The sequence below is a fragment of the Numenius arquata genome, chromosome 5 (assembly GCF_964106895.1).
Source record: "Numenius arquata chromosome 5, bNumArq3.hap1.1, whole genome shotgun sequence".
In the NCBI taxonomy this organism is placed as follows: Eukaryota; Metazoa; Chordata; class Aves; order Charadriiformes; family Scolopacidae; genus Numenius; species Numenius arquata.
The window spans coordinates 43,637,131-43,652,836 of NC_133580.1; the positions used below are offsets into that span (position 1 = coordinate 43,637,131).

Below are 15,706 nucleotides of genomic sequence, written 5' to 3' on the forward strand. Positions count from 1 at the left end.
TTACGCTTTGAAGTTTGGCTGCAAAAAGTATAAATACTGTATAGCTAAGTTACAACCTTAATAAATAGTAAGGCTGATATGGACAACATTAGTACTGCAATATATATTCTTGTAATCTAGATATATATGTTCCCTTAGTGTTAACAGAAGTTAGTAATAGAGAGAGAATGAATTTAATTAGATGATCCTGATTTCCTCTAGCTGTGTATCTATAACTCCCACTAAAATGCATGGAAGAAACATATCTGTAACAAGGAAAGAACAGGCTCTCACAACATATTCAAAACATATGATGCATAGTCACCATTTTTCCGTACCAATACAATGAAACAGCTAGTGAAAATGAAGCTTCACTTTTTTCCCCATAATAAATTAAATTAAATTGCATATAAAAATATCCAAAATGTTTGCATTTTCACCTCTGTTTTAAGGACATGAAAGTCCAAATTATTTTCTCAACAAGTTCAATTATGCTATGGCTAAGTAAATTTCCTTTTCAGTACTTCATAATAGAGTGTATGATCACAATGGCATAGTTACACTATAATTGGACTAATCAAAGCTATATAATGTTAGTATTGTGAATAAAGTAGTGTTGCTCATTAGCCTATTACAAAAGAATTACTGTAAATTCAGCCTACGTGCAGCATCACTTCCTGTGCAAACAAACACAGATAATGCAACAAGCTTGAAACACTGCCAACCTGGCAGACTGGCAGCACAAATTATGCAGAGACCCAGAAAGCCTTCAGTAGATTCAATAGAGCTTGGAGCATAAGAATGATTAAGTGTTTCTGTGTACAACTACAAATCACAGTAATGAATCAGACAAAAATTTCCAATAAGGGACTTAACTGCACCAGCTGGCCTTCTTCAGCAGCAGTATAATGTGAAATGATGACATCCTAAATAGTGGTGTTTGCAACTTTTACACAATCTGCCCAAAGCAAATCCTTTGTTTTGCTTCAGTTTTTTGCAAGTCTATTTTGAAATCATAAGAAAATGCTGCAGCACCTAAAGATACAGAAAAGCCACAAAGCTATACTGTTTCTTCTTCTCTGCTTTTCCCTTTTTTTAATGAAATAGAGCATCTTCTGTATCATTTCTAAGGGACCCTCTTTCAAAACTGCTCGGACTACTCAATACTAACTACAGATTTGCAATTACAGCTTTTGTTTCTTTTGTTTTTCTTTTTTGTTTCCTTTTTTTAAAAAAAAAAAAAAATAAATCAAAAACTTAGTGGTAGCAAGTCTAAGTTGAAAACCCTTTCTTTTCTTGTAAAATGAGAGTGACCAGTAAAATACTTCAAATTCCAAAATACAATGTTTTGGAAATCCGGGACACCTGTATCTTACAATATGAACAGAAAATATATGTACAGAGGTGTACATATTTATTTATATGTATGTATCTCCATGTATGTACACACATATATACATGTATGTATGCGTGTGCATTTTTCTTATCAAATGGGCCTCTCACGTACTTGGTCTTGGTCACTTTTTATGCCTGGGGACTATCTCAGCCATGCAGTACCACAGCATGGAAACAGGAGAGGTTTCGGTTTGCTTTCACAGTGGAATCAGTGTTACAGTTCAGCAGCACTTGAAATTTACTCTGGGCTTCTGTCACATCATCCATAACAGGAAAAGGTTAACCCATCTCATGCTTCAGGGCCTAACACACTCATCACTTCAAAGATGAGATGGAACATTTTCCTCATGTTATAATACTAAGGTGAACACACTCGGGGAAGAGCTTCTGATAATCCAGTTCATATAAAAAAGTATTGAGGCTGGTCTTCCACATTTTTCAAAACTACTGTCTGAGGGTAAGAGTCCAAGCCAAGATAATGGACTAGATGACCAATGATTTGAACCAAATCAGTACTTGGAAATGTCATTTAACTCAAAAGCCTAAAGGAAGTTGAAATAAGATTAAGTGCTAGCACAAAATCTATCAAACTAAAACACTACCCTACCTTAGTAAATTAGATTAAGTGATGTAATATTTTTACCACTATCAGCTTCTGTGAGTCTATAATAAAGTGACACTTATAACATGCCTTAACAGTGAAATCACGGTAACTTGAAGACTGTGCCCACAGGCAGAAATATTAGAAAATTTTTGTTAATCACTAAATTCAGGTCCTACTCCACACAAGCTTAGGAGCAGGGAACAATTCTTACTAAACCTAAATTAACTTCATAGAACTCTTAAGAAACAGCAAAGGAAACATTTCACCCAGATAGCACCCACCACTCTCTCCTTAATTCTTAAAATAATGAATTCTGTATCATTAGGCCCTCTATACTGCTCACCTACCACCCAGCTTCACATCTTATAGAGGTTCAGTCTGCACACTTCTCTAGAACCTGCTTTGTGGAGCTCTAATACAAGAAGAGCAATTATAATTTTTTGTTTCTTTGTTTTAACTTAGTTAAATGCTTACTTGTTATGACTCTATCCATTTTTGTCATTTTCCAGGTAAATCATGATCTGTAACTGAAATGCTTTTACCATGATTAAGTCACCCTTCCTATCTTAACCTTTACTTTAAAAAAATTACAAATATCGTCAGAATCTATTGCTTAGTTAGTATTTATTGGGAATCACTCACAAACAAGACCCAAAAAGCTGCACACCTCTATGACAAGGCAATTCCATTACTCTTATGAACACCTTGCCTATGTTATTAAAACGACGTAGGTATAAGCTGCTACGAAAAGAAGAAAAAAAAAACCAGTACAAAAATAAGGCAAAGAAGGGATTGTAAATGACTGTAAGGCATAATCTGCAGAGAGAAAGAAAATAAATCACAAATAAAAAGATGTGCTACAAAATAAACCATCCCTTATTTCTAAATAATTCCCTAGAGATACCTAATACGTGAAATAAAAACTGGATCTGGAATACCTGAACTGTGTTACAATTGCTTCTTCCTACTCTGAAACTTACGAATAAATGACAGGAGAGGGTGAGAAATCCAACAGAAAAAGAAAGCTTGACGTCCTTACACAAGTAATAGCTGTCAGTCTTTAAACATTTCAATTCCATCTTAACATGTTATGGATATAACATGGCAGAGACAAGTGCAATCTGTTTCTCCCATAGCAGGGAACTGTTGTGTTGATCTGCACATTTTACATAAACGAACTCATAAAAAGCATAGTAGGTCCTTCACAATGGGGGCAGGGGGTATAATGTATGGTGAGGAATTCATAAAAGAGACATACCTACATTTACCTAGAAAAATTGCACATATATTTAATGCACTGAATAATTTAACGCATCCAAGCATTGACTGATTTTATGTATCTAATCAATTTTACACAGTACATTTGTTTTACTTATGGAAGAGGAAAAAGAGACTGTTTTACCAGATTCCACTAGGATCAATCACTAAGTACAAGGTTAGTGACCAGGTTCTAAGCTGGTATATTAGAAATTATATCAATTTATGTTATCTACCTATATCAGGTAGATAACATAAACTAACAGTCACTAATATAACCTTTCACATCTGATTTTTACCAAGACTTAAAAATGAGTGGATTACTCCTTTGGAACTTGGAAAAACAGATGGCTCTGTTGAAAATCAATATGCAAACTGTAGAAATCAGTGAAGGAATAAAATCTTGGGCTAAAGAAATTAACAGTGGTAAAGAGCCCAGCAGGCATGACTGCTTGTGAATATGCTATTCACACTCTTATTCCACCATACTACAGAAAGGACAGAGGTCGCAGGAAGAAAACCTCTTCAGAAAGAAAACACAAATCATTTGATTTCGTAATCTTGGGGAACTGGGAGATCTAAGCTTGGGAGACCAGTGACAAGTGCTGCTCCTCAGGGGTCGGTACTGGGACCAGCACTGTTCAACATCTTTGTCAGTGACATGGACAGTGGGGTTGAGTGCACCCTCAGCAAGTTTGCCAACATCAACAAGTTGTGTGCTGCAGCCGACACACCTGAGGGAAGGGATGCCATCCAGACAGGCTTGAGAGGTGGGCCCGTGCAAACCTCATGCAATTCAACAAAGACAAGTGCAAGGCCCTGCACATGGTCACGGCAATCCCAAGCACAAATACAGGCTGCGTGGAGAATGGATTGAGAGCAGCCCTGAGGAGGACTTGGTGGTATTGGCTGATAAAAAGCTCAACATGAAGCAGCAATGTGCGCTTGCAGCCCTGAAAGGCAACCACATCCTGGGCTACATCAAACAAAGCATGGCCAGCAGGTCAAGGGAGGTGATTCTGCACCTCTACTCAGCTCTGGTGACACCCCACCTGGAGTATTGCGTCCAGCTCTGGGCCCTCCAACATAAAAAAGACACAGACCTGTTGGAGCAAGTCCAGAGGAGGATCACAAACATAATGGGAGGGCTGGAGCACCTCTCCTGTGAAGACAGGCTGAGAGAGCTAGGGTTGTTCAGCCTGGAGAAAAGAAGGCTCCAGCGAGACCTTATTGCGGACTTCCAGTACTTAAAGGAGGCCTACAGAAAAGATAGGGAGGGACTCTTTATCAAGGAGTGTAGTGATAGGACAAGGAGTAATGGTTTTAAACTGAAAGAGGGGAGATTTAGATTAGATATTGAAAGAAATTCTTTACTGTGAAGGTGGTGAGACACTGGAACAGGTTGTCCCAGAGAAGCCATGGATGACCCATCCCTGGAAGTGTATAAGGCCAGGTTGGATGGGGCTTTGAGTAACCTGGTCTAGTGGAAGGTGTCCCAGCTCATGGCAGAGGGGTTGGAACTAGATGATCTTTAACGTCCCTTCCAACCCAAACCATTCTATGATCTACAAAAACCCTGTCCTGGCTCAGGACAGGTATGCAGAGAATTGCATCATCTAGCTTAAGGACTGCAAGCGTAGTCTTGTATTACAATCAACAACTTGCTGCCATTCCAGTTTCCCATTATGAGATTGTATTACTTTCAGACAAGTTTTGTCTCTTAAAATATTACCTTTCTAAAAGACTCCCAGGGACTGTGGGAAGAATAATACAGGTATGAAGGCAGATGTCAATATGGTTATTAATTCACCCACTGTATGCAGCTTCATCTAGTCTAAAAAAGTTTTCAGTCCTTACCTGCTGCATGTATGCTTAACATGGAGATTTCATTTTTTCCCCGTTTTCAGTTATGTGTGTAATACCTCTCAGAAATTTCAAATGATTGGGTTATCTTTTCAGAGTCGAGACTGACATATTCCCCTGAGAGTTGACACGCAGCTGAAATTAGACCATCTAGCTTTGTCTGATAACAGTGCTTGCACCTTATTCAACATGTCAAACTAAAATGTCTAGCTCTATACTATAGATTGTTTGATATAAACAGTCAAGCTCTAGAAATAATGTAGAGCTTTTTTTTGTTAATTAACTGTAGCTGCGGATCAAGAATAGTTTAAACTTTTCCTTTCACTATGTACTATCTTGCTTGTTTGAAAAGCTACAGATTGGTGTATTTAACATAGCTAGACACTCAGAAGAGCATTCCTTATTTCATTCATAAAACTATACTGGCTCTCCAAAAAGTTTGAAATGATCCTCTTACATCAGACAAGAACGTCTTTTATTTTCCTTAGCTCTTTTCAGCCCCTACTGAGCAAAGCATTTTAACACACACTTATTTCAATCAAATTATTGAAGTTTAACATTTCTACTGTGGTCCATTTCCCACAATGAAGTGGAAAAAAAAAAAAAAAAAGACCAAAGTCAAAAATGCAGCTTGACTCCATCTTCTCAGCAAACAACAACCTCATGACTCAACTATGTGTATGATTCAGTCCCCTACATATTCACTTTCTGTCCCAGATAAAGCCACAGAAGTACATTAAAATTTTGCTACTCTAAGACCTACAAAAATTAAGCATCTAGAACTGTTCTCCCAAAAAAAGGTAAGAATAAAAATTATCTACATTTGGATTCCAGAATAACTTTATCATATATTTCTTCCTTATATTTAACCAGTCCAGAATGCAAAGAAAACTGGAATGCATAGAAGAGAAAAAAGAAAGAAAAAACCCCAACAACTTATGCTATAACAGTCCATTACCTGCACTTTAACAGGCAGTCTTGAGTTCTCTACCTTCATATAAGAAGTGATGAAGTCAAAGTAGTGTACAGCAGCAGGACATTATCACAATCATTATATTGATTTGGTACCAGCACAGTAGGTATTTCCTTAAATGTATTTTTATAAGCAGCTTGTGATATTTATATATGTACACCCTCTAGTTTATCAGGCTATCAAAAAATCAAATATTAAACATTCCAATCAAGTTATGCATACCTAATTACATTTAAAATCCACTCCTCTGCTTATATGTTGTTAAATAACTAAACTAGTTATAGTGTATTTATGGTTTATAGTCAGTCACGAACACTATTAAAAAGGTATATAGGATTAACTTTTAAAGTATTTACCTGTGCGTAAGCCTTCGGTGACTAATGCAAACAGCAGTTTGTTGATCCTGTGCAACACAGACCTTATGGCGACTACATTTCATCTTTAAACATGGATCTTTAGCCGGATCTAAAGCTAAAAATAATTTTAGAAAATTGTTAACAATTATTTAGAAACATGCAATTAAGAAAAGAAACACACCACACATAAAATCCACCATATATGTGGAGGGGGGTTGGCCTGCTGCTTGTACAGCATGCCGGATCAAAGGCACCAATTTTCACCAGGATAAAATACAGCACACTCAATAATAATGCAAAAAAAAAATAGGTGCAAGATTCCTTACCAAGGAAAGCAGATTGTCATGAAACATGGAATTTTATTCTCATAAAATACTACTGGTCTTTTATTTATAGAAATATTGAGTACCCTATCCAGCTCTCTCCTGATCAACATTTGTAGCGAAGACAATCAAAGGTTGCTCGTTCTAACTGTAGCTGAAAACACTTATTTAATATTAGAATTTCTTAGGACGATTTGGAAGTTTGCATACCCATTATGTCATTCAGGGCACCAAATTCCCAAAGAAAACAATTTTGAATGGCATTCTGTTGCCTACAGGATTTCGTGCCATTTCAGTCACGTCATTTCTAAGTAGAATTAGGTTTGTGATTTTTACAGCTCAGAAACCATCACATTTCTGAAATCACAATAAAATCGTAAGCCCAAAAGTAATGAAAAAGAAGTCAGAAAGGCAAATGATATTTGATCAGGAGTTTCGAACATTTGTTCATTCCGATGTTGGCTGCCACATCTCCCACATACAAGATCATTTTACAAGCTGTAAGCCAGGATGCTAATAAAAAAAAAGTACTTCAATTCAATCTATTACTTGTCATTCCTACTATGAAATAACAACATCTACTAAGCTACGTTGCGCAGTATTCAATAAGACATAAATGGTGATGTGCTGTTCCATAAGCAAATTAAATCAGAAGAAAAGCATTCATTCGCTAAATTCTGATGTTGTGTAGCTAAGAAAGTACTCACCACCACATTCTTTAAAGAATTGCCACTTTGTCACTGTAATCTCCAAATACTGGTATTTCTATCTTGAAAGTAGTTTCCCTTTCCTGCTTTCTAAGACACAGTTGGGTTCTTCCGACTCAACATGTAAGTGGTGAACAATGATGCTGCCTGAATTTACTGAGAAATTTTAACTCAGATGAGATTTTAGTAAAAAAAAGGTTATATTAAAATATGCAGGTGAGTGATTTGTATGACTGTCCTTAAATACAAATTCTACCTGCGATATTCTAGTCTCTTATTTCTGTTTCGTGGGTTGTTTTTTTTTGTAGGTGGTTCTTCAGTCATTAATCCATATTCACCTTTGAACTACACTTCGAACTAAAAATACTAATTTCTGGCTATAATACGAGAAGAGCCAAATAATCCTGTTTGTAACATTATTAAGTTTGTATAGCATATTTTTTGAGTAACCATGCCTACATGACAATACAGAAAAGCTTCTGCCAATTTATGCTCTCTCAAGAAACAATCAACTTGTCCCTTCTCTGATCTCCATGGTGTCTTTCAGGTAGACTTAAATACTCCAAAACTATTTTATTTTTATTTCTATAGGTTTGGGGTTTTTTTTGAACACCCATCTAAAAAAAATCCCCAAACCCAAACAACCTATGCTAATAAATTAAACACCAAAGCCTAGCTTAGAGACACCACTGAAAATCCCAAATTGCAAAATCAAGCAAGAAAGCTATAAAAACCTAGAATTCAGTTTTCCTATGTGCATCTTCACTTTAGCATTTACTATCCAGTCTTCAGAGATATTTCAGAAATACTCTTTCCCCATTTTTCATATTTGCTTATAAAATATAAATATCTGTATACATATTTTCTGAAAGTTGTTTCTTTTGTTTTCCACAATCAAAAGTAAAAGTTTTAACCACGCCTCTATTTGAGCTGCCAGACAATATTAATACAAGGCTGACTTAACACATACCCAAGAAACAAGAACCAGGCTGATCATTAGCTGCAGTTTTGACATATGACTTTGTGTTATGATTAAATATAGTCTAAGCAGTGACTTTTTTCAGCTTTATTTTCTTCTTAACAACATATTCAGCTGTACAAAACATATGCATCATATAACCAAAGCAGTAAAGCGACGGAATTATTAATATAATAATAATTCAATGCAGACAGAAAATAAATATTTTGTTAATTATAGCATAAGACTTATGCAAAGATGCATTCCTCTTCCAGGTATTTTGATTTCTACAGAAAACCAGCCATAAAATCACAGTGAGTCATCCAGAATAATTCTAAGAACTCTAAATAAGTGGGAAGCAAATGCAGAAAAAGAATAATTGAACTAGGAAGATAACAGAGTTGGAATCAAAATTAACAAGAGTGTATCCAGTATCCTTTTCCAATATACTCCATGTCAAATACCTCCTCTGCTTAAAGTCAGGCAGAATGTAATGTCAGTCCCTAGTAAGCATAAACAGATTATCACTGAAAGTACTGGTTCAAGTACCTCTTGCCAGAATGTTCCCTGATGGAGACACTAAGGTAGCAATACTGGAATATGATATTGGCATATCTTCAGATAACCTTTTTGCAAAACTGAATAGGTCAAAGGAATAAAAACACACAAGAAAGAAATGTGGAATCACGTAAGGATGACAAGCTCAGTATCAAGTAGAAAACATGTTTCAGGAAAAGAGGCAAATGGGAGAGATCATGTAGCTTTCCATTCCTATTGAAATGGTTATTTCTTTTACCAAGTTCCTGGGACTCTGAAGGTGTGTTTTCACAATTCCATCAAAATTTAGCAAGCCATAGAGACCAAGTAAAACACTGATACAAAAATATGGATTTTTTGGAATGTGAAAAATCAACTACTTGAAGGGCCAATGTCTGCCTGCACTGACACCGTAGCTTAGCAAGCCAGAGGATAAAATACAGAAATAAATGTTGCTAGAAACCGAAAAGCAGTGCAAGTCTTTCTCTTTTTATTTCCAATATCACATGCCATAGTTAACCCTATACGATCCTATGGAGTACATAGGATCTGAATTTTATCAATCTATTTTGCACAATCTCACATTTTTAAATTTAACATGCTTTTTAAAAATCGTAAACTTATAGACTGCAGTAGTGATCTTCGAAAGGACTAAAAAAAAATGAGACACACATGAAAGCATGGAAATGGCTTGCCTTTTTTTTTTTTTAAATCAGTTTTATTTCAATACTTGGATCTGACAAATGGACAATTTTCACGGAAAATGAAGGCTAAACCACAAGCAAAACATTTTCCAAAACCACAGTCTGAAGTTTTTCATGCCAGGAAAGAACTGGACTCCCCTTACAATGCAGAGATATATCTGACCATGTCCAGTCTCCACGTCAAGTCATCCTAAATATCTTGAACTACTATGAAAATGCATTAATTTATTCTAGGAAAAGTACCATTGATTTCATCTAAGCATATAACTCAGTTAATTCAGGAAATACATGGCACTGAGTCATCAGTTCTTCACTGCATCTTCTAGCAAATCCCTGACAAAACTACAGGGATTGGACTAGGTGATTTTCAGAGGTCTCTTCCAACCCCATATCATTCTGTGAAAACGTGCCTGCTTTACCCCAGCTCACTCAGAGCATGCAGACTTGCACTGACAACACCACATATTCCTTTCCATTTCTGCTAAAATAAGCAGCTATGAGACAGCACAATGTTCACACCAAAAATATCACAAGTGTCACAGTCCCACTGTGGAGCCATTTATGTATCCCTCAGAGCTATTTTCTTCAGCATGAAACAGACATCAATCTGTTTTTATTCAATTCACATTTATTAAAATATCTTCATAATTATGAAAGCTAGAGGCCTTTTTTTCCATAACTGAAGTGAAAATGTAGATTGTACAGCACAATCACATTGTCCTTAAAAAATAGGTGATGGTTTCCAATACGGTGAGGAGACTCTAGACGTAAGAAATATGTTTATTTAAGGCTTGCCAACAGCAATTTCTTTATTAGTGTCTATAATGTATCGACTGACTTTTCAGGAAGTCAGACAAAACGAGCGTCTAAGCTGCAGATCTGATCTTAGCTTTATTAATTTGATAATATTCAGCTTTATTTAGCTCCTATTATTCAGAAAAGTGTGCTTGCTATAGGTTATTTGCCTATATGCGTACTTTAAATTTGTCCTTTATTTAACAGAACATTTGATATTATTTTGGGCAAATTTTAACATGCAGAAAAATATCATTGTCACAAGAAGTATTACGGAAGTATAAAATGCTTTGTAATATCTACTATTTCTGTAAGAACTTATATTGTAAGTGAAAAATATTTTGCAGTGCTGAAAAATTATGGAACAGGATTAGGATCACTTGGTGACTTTTATAGGGGATAAGGATTTGTTGTTCTCACACGCTAAGGAAGCGATTTCACTGAATTTCACTGAATTTTTTTAGAGTTGGAAGGGACCATAAAGATCATCTAGTCCAACTCCCCTGCTGAAGCAGGATTGCCCAGAGCATGTTAGAGCATGTTACTCAGGACTGCATCCAGGCGGGTCTTGAAAATCTCCAAAGAAGGGGACTCCACAACCTCCCTGGGCAGCCTGTTCCAGGGCTCTGTCACCCTCACCGTAAAGAGGTTTCTTCTCACATTTGAGTGGAACCTCCTATGTTCCAGCTTGTGCCCGTTGCCCCTCATCCTCTCACTGGGAACCACTGAAAAGAGTCTGGCTCCCTCCTCCTTCAACCCACCCTTCAGATACTTATAAGCATTGATAAGGTCTCCCCTCAGCCTTCTCTTCTCCAGGCTAAAGAGTCCCAGCTCTCTCAGCCTTTCTTCATAAGGGAGATGCTCCAATCCTTGAATCATCCTCGTTGCCCTTCGCTGGACTCTTTCCAGTAGTTCCCTGTCCCTCTTGAATTGGGGAGCCCAGAACTGGATGCAGTATTCCAGTTGTGGCCTCACCAGTGCAGAGTAGAGGGGGAGAATGACTTCCCTCGACCTACTAGCCACACTCTTCCCTATGCAGCCCAGGATTCCATTGGCCTTCCTGGCCACAAGAGCACACTGCTTGCTCATTGTCATTTTGCTGTCTACCAGGACCCCCAGATCTTTCTCTTCAGAACTTGACTCATTGATTCATTTATTACTAATGGATCTATTTATTTATAATACAAATTTGGAAAAGCAATTCAGCAAAGCTTCCATTTACAGCTAGCACTCCCAGAAACTGACATTAGACAGAACATCACTTTTATTGGGAGTATAATAGGAAATTACAACTACAATGTAATATGAAATTACAATTCTCACCAACAAGGAGGAACTGGTGGGGAATGTGAAGCTCAAGAGCAGCCCTGGCTGCAGTAACCATGAAATGGTGGAGTTCCAGATCCTTAGGGTGTTAAGGAGGGCACGCAGTAAACTAAGCTCACTACCCTGGACTTCAGGAGAGCAGACTTTGGCCTCTTCAGGGATCTGCCTGGTAGAGTACTGTGGCATAAATTCCTGGAAGGAAGAGGGGCCCAAGGAAGCTGGCTAATGTTCAAAGATCACCTCCTCCAAGCTCAGGCGCGATGCACCCAAACAAAGAGGAAGTCAGGCAAAAACGCCAGGAGACCTGCATAGATGAAGAAAGAGCTCTTTGACAAACTCAAACACAAAAATTAAGCCTTCAGAGGGTGGAAGCAAGGACAGATAGCCTTGGAAGAATACAGAAAAACTGTCCAAGCATCCAGGGATCAGGTCAGGAAAGCTAAAGTCCTGATAGAATTAAATCTGGTCAGGGACAGTAAGGGCAATGGGAAAAGTTTCTACAGGTAACACCAGTGATAAAACGAAGACAGGGGAAAATGTGGGCCCTCTCGGGAAGACACCCCTGTCTTGCTATGCAACATACCTACTGAGAATAGACACCTTTCAACTTCAGCAAGAAAATGAATTATTGTGCAGCTAACAATCTGAGATTCATGAATAAAAATGAGAGAATAAACAGAAATAGCCTACCTCAATAACCTGATGGGGATGTTGTAAAAAAGAAGTATCTCAAATTTTTGCTTCTTCTCCCAGGGACTGTTTTTGCCATTTAAGATTCACTATATAACATGAAAAGCAGAATGTGAAGCTACAACTGGATGTTCACAAGAGGAATCTTCTTGCATATTTGTTCCATCTGGCCACATGAATCTACAATTTCAGTAAGAGGGACAGAGAGAAGGTTTTTCTGTAGGTGGCCAAGCAAGTAATTAGGAGTTTATATTCAAAACCATGAATCTTGCGGGCTGTCTAGCAGTGTGGCTTCTAATTTGTGCACAAATGCTTCAGCAATTAAGATGGCTGTGTGCATGGAGGTTGCTTCTACCTAAGAAATATGTATTGTCACAAGTGCTCAGAAGTCTCCATACTGATGAATCAGGGACAATTGTGTAAAGCCTCTTATCAGGCTTCTGTTGAGATGCATTGCTGTTCCTAGCAATTTACATTAGCACCCAGTGTCAAGTTGCCCTGCAACAGTGGCAGTTAGGCTAGATAAAGATCTGATAAGCAAAGAAACATCAATAAAAAAGAAAAAAAGAAACTCAATACTGAGTTAGAACCATTTGACACAAAGTACTGCTATATTTCCCTTTTACTCACTGCTGCAAATAAAGTCTGAAAAAAAAAAAAAGGACATGAAAATGCATTTATACTGATGCGTAATATGGTACCTCCTATTCTGGGTACTGTTAATGTAAGTTAAAATAATTGCTAAGAACAATAAAAGCTGGCAGTCTCTATTCTTCCTCTGTAACGAAACCACTAAAGCTTGATCTCTTTTTCACAGTTTCAAAAACTTCATTCTTTCTCCTCTCCCTTTAAAGCAATCATATTAATTGAGCCACACATTTTCTAGACACTCGTGCAGAAGTGGAAGCCATATTTGTATGTTCTAAACCACAGGCACACAAACACACACCCTTCATTACAGCTCACAGAAGAGTAGGTATTTTTCTCCTAGAGAAAGGAAACTGCACAGGATATGTTCCACCAACAGGTTATTTTCTACTGTAGTCTCTGACCGAGAAACTACTCTCAGCAACTTCAACAGTATGAGATGAGGGGTGAGAAAGTTTAAGTGGGCAGATTCCAGGATGAACAGCTAGGACAGATAATTTGTATCATAAAAATATGTCTGTGTGGGTGCATGTACCTGCACAACTAAATGTGTGTAAAACAGCTAGTAAGCATCTGTGCCTCACTTTTTTTTTTTAAAAAAAAAGAACTGTTTGCTGCTGATTGTCAAATAATCAGAATATCATTTAAGGACCTCCTAATTTTCTTCTGAATTCTATTTTCTAAATGTCTAAAATCATAAAAAATCCAATCTCCTGGAAGAAATTTTGCCCAAGCCCCACATTTCTGGCCTACACAATCTCAAATTCAAATTGTGTGCTTAGCAACACCCACCAATGCACTCCATCTTTCAGCATCGTAGTAAGGAATGTGCATTAGATTTCTCATCTATGGAACAGAGATGTTGCGACTCTTCATATATTGATGCTTATTAAATGTTTTGATATCTTTACTATTAAACTCTCATTTGAAATCTTAAGAAATTAACAGATATTACACTACCATAGGCTGTAGTTTTCCTAACAGAGTTGTTACCTGAACAAAGGTTATACTTAATCCTACTTATTTACTCAGGTTTCAGGCAAGGGTGTGAGTATGGCTGGGTGAATGGGGGGAATATATGAAATCTTAAACTTTCCTATCAAAATTTTAAGAGCAATTACTGACTCCAAATTTCTCAAACACCGAGTGTTTACTTTCAGACTTTCAAAAGATATTTGAGTAGTTTACTCCTATGATTAGTAGTACCATTTAAAAAAAAAAAAAAAAAACACAACAAAACGACCCACATCAAACATAAACCCAAACCAAAACAAAAACCAGACACACTTTTGGCCCCCAAGAGGTAAGGCACCCCATAACCCCTAGTCACCTTTGACAATCGTTCCCCAGGCCCACAGCCTGAAGTGACCGCATTTTACTTTTTTCAGTGGTTAGCAGTAATGGTTTTGTAATTTCTAAATTATAGTAAATTCTTCCCCTCACAAATATATGTAAGCTCTGCTTCAAAAATACTTCCATAATTTTGTGTTCCCCCTTTTGGGGCATTTTGTGAAAGTTTACAAGAGAATAGCTTACCCATAGCTCAAAAGTTGATGTAAATGAGAAAGTCCACGAAGTAAAAGTCAAATGCCACCCTTATTTATATCTGTGCAAATTCAGAAGAGATCCTATTTATTTAAATTGCCAAAGAACAGAGTTACTTTGGACTCAGATTGGTGTAACTGACAACAAAATTAAGACAATTATATCCAGTTTCTTCTATATATAGTAAGAAATTCTCAAATATTCTGCAAAAATATCCAAAACAGTTATGACTAGTAGAAATGCATGTGCATACTTGGCTGGCATCCTTTAAGATTTCAACAGTGTTAGTGAAGCACTTTCTTCTTAAATTCCCAAAGTCCACTTTCTTAGTTTGGCAGAAAGAAATAACAAGTTAAGACTACCTGAAAGTTCACAACAGTAATGTAACACTAGGAAATAGTTAAGCATTATATTATCTTTTCCTAAATACACTAAATCATAATTTAGAGACATTCTGGCTGGATCAGAACTGACTTCTGGGTTCTCCAACTCAGACAGTCAGGGGAAGAAACATCTGCATACCTGCAACAGCAGAAAGGCATATTTTTGAAACTTCTCCCATCTATTATCTCACTATTCAAGACAATTACTCTTGCAAAACAACATGCTATAAGAGGTATTTTAATTATTCCAGTCTCTTGGAGAACTGGTCAATTACATATTTTAATGTTAAAGAAGGCATTTTAGTCAGATTTTTTTTTTTACTGTAATACATTTCAGCTTTTAAATTTTTTAAACCAACTAAAACAGTATCCAGTAGACTATTCATATAAAGTATCTAATACACCAGCAATATACACATATATGTATTTTGAAGAAGCCTAACAAAAATAATCAGGAAATATGATAAAACTGAATTAAGATCTCCACATAAAACACATTCTGTAAAAAGTCACAAAAGTTGAAATCATATCCTGCACCACAATATTCTGTCAGTTAAGCTTTTGATACATCCTGGCTCAGACAAACCATCTATGAAAAGTTCTTTGAGCTTAAAATTACTGATTAATTATTACAATAATTACTGAGCTTAAAAATACTGAAAT

General features: G+C 36.8%; 1 protein-coding gene across 5 annotated transcripts in view; it reads right to left on the reverse strand.

The window, feature by feature from the left end:
• The window catches only part of SPOCK3 (SPARC (osteonectin), cwcv and kazal like domains proteoglycan 3), a 203,171-nt gene that overhangs the window by 107,641 nt on the left and 79,824 nt on the right, over nucleotides 1-15,706 (reverse strand). For 4 of the 5 annotated variants that reach the window (XM_074147077.1, XM_074147076.1, XM_074147075.1 and 1 more), the window contains one exon: nucleotides 6,428-6,542. The exons of the other annotated variant lie outside the window; for it this stretch is intronic. In XM_074147077.1, coding sequence (XP_074003178.1) covers nucleotides 6,428-6,542 — 115 coding nt within the window. The remainder of the gene's footprint in view (nucleotides 1-6,427; nucleotides 6,543-15,706) is intronic. 5 annotated transcript variants of the gene reach the window in all.